The sequence below is a fragment of the Larimichthys crocea genome, chromosome XII (assembly GCF_000972845.2).
Source record: "Larimichthys crocea isolate SSNF chromosome XII, L_crocea_2.0, whole genome shotgun sequence".
NCBI lineage: Eukaryota > Metazoa > Chordata > Actinopteri > Sciaenidae > Larimichthys > Larimichthys crocea.
This window is the reverse complement of record NC_040022.1, coordinates 3,932,268-3,940,322: the sequence shown is the minus strand read 5'-3', so window position 1 is coordinate 3,940,322 and position 8,055 is coordinate 3,932,268. Positions and strand designations below refer to the sequence as shown.

Here is an 8,055-nt window from a genome sequence, read left to right as displayed (position 1 = left end):
ATTAGTACTTAATTATTAAATTACATTTAAGTATGTATGCAATGTTCTATTTATCTGCATGCACACTTAATTAGTGTTGACATACAGTACATTTTATTATGCAATGCAAAAAAAAAAGATGGAGGTGATGGAGGTACCTGCAGCTACAAAAAATAAATAAATAAATAAAATAAATCACAATAGAAGATTTAAAGATGTTTAGGACACAGATTTTTGACATCTGATCATCTGAAACTTTAAAAGATGTAAAAATGTATCATCTTGGACAAATTAATTAAAATACGTTTGACTTTGACATACTATCACTAATTTATCCTTCTTGTATTCTTATCCCATTTCTATCATTTTTTTTCTTTTCCTGGCAAAAAATGAGTGAAAATTCAGCTTTACAGATTTTTATTAGAAAAACAATTTATACAAGATTGATATCCACAGTCACATCACTGTACAAGACATAAAACCATAATTTCCCACTAACTCCAGCTTGTTTCAGTACTGACACCTGTACTTTGCTCTGAAGTGATGACTTGTGTAAAAGCACAGGAAAGAGAAGATAATCCCATCTCTCAGCTGTCATATATAATGTAAAGACTCCCAGTTTAACTGAGAGTAGTGGAAGGATCCTGAGTTCATTAAAAGTCCATTAAAACTTGGGGGCATGTTCAAAGTTACAGTTGGATTTAAATGATCAGCCTCGGTTCCAGCAGTGAGTCCCACAGTTCTGTCACCTGTGGGAAGAAAGTGAAGATGTTACATGTTCTAAGATTAAAAACGAGGTCAGTATGGATACGACAGGAAATTATACAGCAAGCAGCACCCAATCACAACACTGGCCACTTTCTCCATGTCGGGATGAGTAATTGAAAATAGGGGATCACTGAGTAAAACAATCAATCATTTGCTCATTAAACAGTGTTTGTTAAACTGTAAAAAGTAAACATTTATTAATTAAAGTGTTTTAATTCTCCTTTTTACTCAGAACATATTGGACTCTCCATGTACCGCCATTATGGCAGCTCACCTGAGCTAATTTGGTTAAACAGTTCACACTTCTCTTCCTAACATTTATTGTTTGGAGCCATGGTTGCAGTGTTCATGAACCATTCATTTTACCTCTGCCTACTGTCTTGTCATTTAATCATGGATGTATATGCGAGTTATGTGCATGGACAATGGTATACCTATTTAAAATTACATTCCAGCTATCTCATAGTTTGTTTTCATTTAAAGGTTTCTAGTATTTTGATAGTATATTGTGTTTTTAAATTTATTTATTTGTTTTTTAAGTATTATTTCAGGGATTCCTCCTTTTACAACTAGAGGGAGGTTGTGTACCACCAATTTGAGAATCAATTTGAGAATTAATAAAAACCCACAGAAAGTCATATATTGGGAAGTCATCTCTGATAACAATACAAGTCTCTTTAACATTCTTTTGAGTTGATGCCTTTAATGTGACAGAAATGAGACTGTTCCTATAAAACAGGGGGGGAGACAAATTCTTGGAAAGAAAAAGAATTGGCGTATTTTCCATGAGGTGGAACTATTCCTCAAGAAGCACCGTTATGAATTAATTAATTAATAATAGCTATGTGCTCTGACTTACCCGAGAGCTTCTGGACACTGCATACTCCACACTCTCTGTGCCATCTGGGTTCTGGTAAACCAGGTCAAACTTGCCAGGCTCTACAGGAGCTGAGGAGAAGCAGTGAGTCATGAGTGATTGCCAATGTGTAGAACATGTTGGAAAATATACTGTTAATTAGTAACTTTGAATTAAAACTCAAAAAAGTTTCAAATATGGTTCATATTTGTGTGTGTGTGTGGTGAAATGATCCTTACCTTGAGAGCCATTATTTAGCTCCAGCTCAATCTGTTTGGTGGTGTGGTCAAAGCTCACAATCCTGCCCTCCTAAAATGTGATATGGCAACATTAGTCAGTGGTGTCAGTGTGTGACTCGAGTATGAATGAATGGTTTTCACTATTACTCTCCCAGTAACTTGAGTCTGATAATCGCAGCCGACATGTCAGATGTAGATTCACTCACCTTATATTCTGATACCTCGGGCGTGTAGTTCTCAGTTAGCTCCAGCAACTGTGAACACACAAGCACAGCTTATAACTACACACAAAGTTCAGCCTCTTGGTGTCACTGAATGATTTAATACAACTGTGTTTCCTTTACTGGTGACTCTTAATTGAACACAGATCGTTAATATAGTTGATTACTGCCTGTAAAAGGTGTGAAAGCAACAATTCACGTTAAAACCAGCATTAAAAGCTACTTGTAATCAAGACTGCAACTAATGCTCATTTTCAGCATCGATTGAGATCCGCTCACACCAGAAATTCATCAGTGTGTGTTCTGGCAACATATTTCACTCTAGTTGCTACTACAGCTGGAGAGCTATGAGTTAACTGGTCACATGCTAATAAAACATTTATTCTCCTCTGGTGTTTTGTTCTCAGGACCGTACAAATTATTAATATAAAGACTTTTAAAGAGTTACTGAAGGGAAAACTTGTTGGCTAGAAGGATATTCATTAGATGTATTTGTAACATCAAAGTGATTATACTGAAATCAAGTCTTGGAGGTCACATTATAATCTTTTTCAAACTAAGAGGTAGACTTCATGTGTTCTCGCCACAACCATAACTGGAAAAATGATTTTGCTATAATCTGTTTAGAAAATATCAGAAAACTGTGTGAAGAAGTTCTCGTCCAAAAATTACTGCTTCTTCTTCTTCTTTAGTCCAACAGGCAGAAGAAGATTCAACTCCAACTTTAAAACTAGAGAATTCTGTAATTGCAAAGACTGACAATTTTCATTAAAGGTCCAGTGTGTGGAATTTAGTGGCATCTAATGGTGAAGGTTCAGATTGCAACCAGCTGAATACCCCTCGCATCACCTTCTCAGTTTAAGCATGAAGGTGTTGAAACTTGAGCCAGTGTTTGGTCTGTCACATTGTGGTTTAACATGGCAGACTCTGTGGAAGAGGCCGGCTCCCTCTGTAGATATAAAATTATATCTCGAACGTAACAGTTCTTATTTCCAGGTGATTCGACACTAAAAACATAGTTATGTATATTATATACCTTTTTTTAAATGCTACACGCTGGACCTTTAAGTTACTTTTGTTAGGTTTTCAATAACCCAAGTGTGTGTTCTTTGAAACATGTTGACACTTTGTTTAAACCTCTACTTCTATGACACATGTATGACATGTGTGTCAAACATGAAAATGCCAGGCTCCTGTGTCTTGTATGCATGCGTCTATGTTAAAGGCCTCATGCACAGTATTTTGTGTTAATCTGACAGGACTGGTGGTGCCAAACAGTGAACTAAACAGCGGAGGCAGGGCTTCAAAGCTAAACAGGGCAGATCCACTGTATGAGAACACACCAGGCTTACCTTAAAGGCGATCCTCTGCCCCACCTGTGGAGGGGCAGCTAGCAGGGGCATCGAGCTGTAGTCCTGTTTGGGAGCGCTTTCTGCTCCGTTCTACATACAAAGGACAGACAACACATGTAACTGTACAGGCAAAAAGGAGCTAACGTGACAGAGGCAGGACTTTCTTGACTCTTGAACTCAAGTGGATCCTGCTGTAATTTACGTGTATAAAGACAATGCAGACCGACCTGGACGACCAGTGACACGTTGCTCAGTGAATCAGTCTGGTATGACGGCTCCATGGCTCCATTGTAGCTGAACTTAAAGTTACTATTGTGCCCCCTGCTGCCCCCTCTACCTTCACCCCTTCCCCTCTCTCCAGGGTCACCATGCTTGGGTTGTCCTCGGCCACGGCCGCGGCCTCTCCAAGACGCCTGATTCCCCGCGCCATGGCCCAGCTGCTGGACGACGGGCTTTCGGATAACCAGCTGGATCTCCTCTTCACTGCTCGAGCTACAGGGCTCTGCGGGTTTGTCACGAGGAGGAGGGGGCTTCTGTGCACAGTTCGTGGGCTGCAGGGCCGGAGACGCCTGCTGAGATTCAGAGCCGTCACCTTTTCTTCCTGTGGGGGCTGGGGACATTGGCGGTTTGGTTTTTGGGGGGATTTTTACACCGGTGGCCTCATCGGACGAGGTTTCTGAGGAGGACGACGAAGGAGGGCGTGGTTTTGGAGTTTTGGAGGCAGCAGGGGTGGAGGAGGGTGCTTTAGGCGCAGGTATTACTTTTTTGGGTGCGGGTTTGACTTTTTTGGGAGGTTCCTCCTCCTCACTGCTGCTGCTGGAGGAATCTGAGGATGCTGAAGGAGGGCGTGGTTTTGTCTGGGCGGGTTTGGTGGCTGGAGGTGTTTTGGAGGCGGCAGGGGTGGAGGACGGTGCTTTAGGCGCAGGTATTACTTTTTTGGGTGCGGGTTTGACTTTTTTGGGAGGTTCGTCCTCCTCACTGCTGCTGCTTCTGGAGGAATCTGAGGAGGAGACCTTCTGTGGGGGCTTCTTGGTGGTTTTAGCAGGCTGCTCCACCCTGGTTGGGGTTTTTTTGACGGAGGCAGCAGGTTTGGAGGTGACAGTGGGGCCATCTTCCTCTGCCTTCTGTCTTTTCTTCTTCTTTGTGTGTTTTGAGGACTTCCTGCCATCCCCTGAAGCCTGCTTGGCCTCCTCGCTCCCCTTTTTTCTCTTCTTTTTCTCCCACTCCACACTCACTCCATCCTCCTCCGTGGGCCTCTGCCTCTTTCTGGACTTGTCACTCGCTCTGTCCGGACAGTTTCCATTCACCAGAGCCAGAGAGTCCACCTTCACCCTGGAAGAAAACGACAACAATCACACCATGATCATCACTAAACTCCACCTTTGTCTCCCCCACCCGTCACCTGCCGCCCACCTGACGCTGTCGTTGTCGCGCACCACGTGCACGCTCTCGGTGTGCGGCAGGTAGCAGTCCTCTATGAAGAGGCTCAGGATGCTCCCGCGGCTGAACTCAAACTTGTTTCTGATCAGACTCTCCAAATCCGCCACCACGCGGCACGTGTTCAGGTCCACGAGCAGCCAACACATCCGGCAGTCCACGACAGCCGGCGGCGGGTAGTCAAAGTACAAGCGCACGCGGATAAAGTTGTTACCGTGAGCAGCCATGATAGTCGAGCACGAGCGGCCCGCACACCAAAACACAGCTCTTGTCCCGCGGTTCCGCAGCCGGGCAACAATAATAGTATTTCCGGTTATAGTTTCAGAATAAGAGTCTCTTCATAATTCATTTTGTGGAGAATCTCAACCTGAACCAGGTACGTTCCTTTATTTAATACTTACGAGATGACTTATGAAGAACATTTTTAATAAATAAAAAGGATGAACAAAAAGCAGTACGTTATAATAACTTAGAATTTTACAAAATTATGTATCAACAATACACAACACACACCAAACACACCACACACACAATAATAAAGCCATTAGCTATAACAATGGTCGACTCTGTAGAATCCATCCATACCAGTACACTTTATGAATTTAGTGTCAAAGTGCGCCAAATTTAGATTTTTGCAGTAAGTTCATGACTATGTTGACTGTGTTCTAAGTACATTTTGGTTGTCTTTTCTGTGATATAAACATTTATTATAGCGAACATTTAGTAGTTTGAGGTCAACGGTTTTGAAAAGTTGTGAAAAGCGTTGTCTTTCCGTGCTTTTATTTTGAAGGACCGATGTTTAACCGGAAGTCTGTGTCACTCTCTCGCAGCACCGCTGCCCTCTGTTGGCTCGGAGACGCTGTGACTCTCTCTTCTTCGCGAGTTTCAGTGTTTCACCTGACAACACCAACACTTATAAAGTTTGATCATCGATTTCCGCAGTGATACACGAAAGTGTTTCGATTCTTCTCCCTTTACTACAATGTAAATAAATATATTTATATAAATATAAATTAATGCATACTAAATACATGCTAACGTATGTATTTGTTTATTTAAATTATATTATATCGTGCATTTTATATTTTAGCTATTGTTTTCCTTTTTATGGGAGTGGCAACGACTTGGTCAGCTGACCCTGGGTGTGGTCATGTGACCTCGCAGCATAAAGCCGTACAGCGCGGAGTCGTCACACACTCACGCTCCAACAATGGGCCGGTCAGCCGCCGCAGCAGCCTCTTCTTTACTTTTTGTATTCGCCTTCATCGTCAGTAAAGGTATGATTTGTCATCCGCATACACTATGAGGTGTTACAGACAGGTACATGACGCCAGTCAGCTGACCACAAAACGAAAGTAACCACGATGTGTGAAGTCATACAGTATGCAGAGCTGATCTGTTTGTGAGTGCATACCAAGTGAAACAATGAATCCTCCGCAGGGCTCTGCAGCCCCCTGGCAGGTAAAGAAGTCTGGAACTATGTGGAGGTGAGAGACGGGGCCCACATGTTCTGGTGGCTGTATTATGCTGACAGCCAGTCTGGAGGCTACAAGGACCTGCCTCTGGTCATGTGGCTGCAGGTAGGACAAGACACAACCAAGTCCACTCATCTGTACAGTAAGAACACAAGTGTTCTGCATGGTTTGCAGGTCACATATGCTCGGGCTCATGTTCCCTACCATCCTGTGTTATGCTGTGGATTTAAATCTCAGCTTCTGCTGCTGAGCTTTAAATGCCTTAGATAAGTGGTTCTCAGTACCCCCTGAGTGTCTGTAGTAAATTTAGGCACAAACTGTGATCTGGTCTTAATCAAGCTGGTTGACAGTTGAAAGGTGGATGCTTCACTTGGCTGACTAACAGCAGTGTCACTTCTATTTTCAGCTGCAGAGGAGGAACTGGAAATAAGGTCACATGTCTCTAACTGTAAGAATCTTTTAACAATTAAAGCAGGCGTCTTTAGTCAGAGATTAGATATAGCTGTGGTGGCTGGAAAATGGCTTAATGTGTTCTCACACACATGCGGATGCTGGTTTCAGTCAGTTTCTGTCGAGTCATGCACACAACAATGATGTTGTGTCAGTTATCTATTACAGGAAGTTGATAAGCAGACAAAAAAAGACAAGATAGCGACGTTATAGCAGCTGATAAAAAGAAATATATAGAAAAAATTAAGATATACTTGAAAGTCGAAAGTTCTAATCACATGTGGCTTTTGCTGCTCTGAATGTTGTGTTGGGACATGATGTGTCTTTAGGGAGGACCAGGAGGATCAGGAAGTGGCTTTGGGAACTTTGAAGAGATTGGCCCTTTGGACAGAGACCTGAAGCGCAGGAAAACAAGCTGGGTAAGATGATGATTTTCTTTGTTTTCTTTGCTCAGTGATCAGAAAATACTTTGTGTTTTAGAGCTAATACTTGTAATTACAAGCTGTGATGTGATGTGTGTTTTGTGTGTTGACTCTTGCAGGTCCAGGCAGCCAGTGTGTTATTTGTCGACAACCCCGTGGGCACCGGCTTTAGCTACACTGACAGACCGGACCGCTATGCTACCGATGTGGCCACGGTGGCCTCAGACATGCTGGTGCTGCTCCAACGCTTCTTCAAAGAGAGGCCTGAGTTCCAGGTTTGACACTTACTTATAGAACATGTTGGGTGTCTTAATGGTTGTTGTGGAAACTTCTCTGCTGCTGATTGGAAAATGAAATAAGAGACTTCTGCCGGCCCGACAAGGTTTTATTTTCTTTGCAATCAACACGCGAGTGGTCAAAGATGAAGATAGACCCAGAGCATGAGGGCACCTAGATATTTATACCCGAGGGACAGTCCTTTCACACCTCTTTATCTGCTGCAAGAGTCTGTGTTTCCACACCCTTTTGTCTGTTGAAATTACTATCACATTATAGACAAGGACCTGGTATCTTATCTTAAGAAGGGTCTCTAGTGGTTGATTTGAATAAACTATTACATGGTGGAGATTTCAGTGGCATTATTATCTTTTCCAATGTGCCTGAAAGTGTTTGAGTGCTCCAGATGTGAATTGACCTCCTCAGTGACTCCTCAAACATGTTTGTGGCCAATAATTCTGTCACTATTCTCAGTATTAATCAAGATATATTGAGCTGAATACTTATAAAAGTAGTTTAGTAGCACAATTTTAGCTGATGCAGCCTGGTAAGGCCACCTAATGTTTGCTAGTTAGACCTA

The 8,055-nt window shown here is 42.5% G+C and overlaps 2 protein-coding genes across 2 annotated transcripts in view; one reads left to right on the top strand and one right to left on the bottom strand.

Annotated features, from left to right (window-relative positions):
* Positions 1 to 379: 379 nt before the first annotated feature.
* coil (coilin p80) lies at positions 380 to 5,159 on the bottom strand. Its single transcript, XM_019262549.2, has 7 exons — positions 4,829 to 5,159; positions 3,643 to 4,747; positions 3,416 to 3,505; positions 2,049 to 2,096; positions 1,843 to 1,912; positions 1,607 to 1,695; positions 380 to 728 (listed from the first exon to the last, which is right to left on the bottom strand). The coding sequence occupies exons 1-7, from the start codon at positions 5,077 to 5,079 to the stop codon at positions 681 to 683; spliced, it is 1,701 nt and encodes a 566-aa protein (XP_019118094.2). The 5' UTR covers positions 5,080 to 5,159; the 3' UTR covers positions 380 to 680.
* An 810-nt stretch (positions 5,160 to 5,969) lies between these two features.
* Positions 5,970 to 8,055, top strand: part of scpep1 (serine carboxypeptidase 1) — a 10,632-nt gene continuing 8,546 nt past the window's right edge. The window contains exons 1-4 of the mRNA XM_010751061.3: positions 5,970 to 6,129; positions 6,293 to 6,432; positions 7,107 to 7,196; positions 7,319 to 7,474. Of these exons, the coding sequence (XP_010749363.2) occupies positions 6,063 to 6,129; positions 6,293 to 6,432; positions 7,107 to 7,196; positions 7,319 to 7,474 (453 nt within the window). The 5' untranslated portion in view covers positions 5,970 to 6,062. The remainder of the gene's footprint in view (positions 6,130 to 6,292; positions 6,433 to 7,106; positions 7,197 to 7,318; positions 7,475 to 8,055) is intronic.

Excerpts from the sequence above, each read along its gene's own strand:
- coil (XM_019262549.2), bottom strand. The coding sequence starts at position 5,079 with ATGGCTGCTCACGGTAACAACTTTATCCGCGTGCGCTTGTACTTTGAC. Across the intron at positions 4,748-4,828 it reads CGCGACAACGACAGCGTCAG|GGTGAAGGTGGACTCTCTGG; the intron begins GTGGGCGGCAGG and ends GTTTTCTTCCAG. Across the intron at positions 2,097-3,415 it reads GGCAGAGGATCGCCTTTAAG|TTGCTGGAGCTAACTGAGAA; the intron begins GTAAGCCTGGTG and ends GTGTGTTCACAG.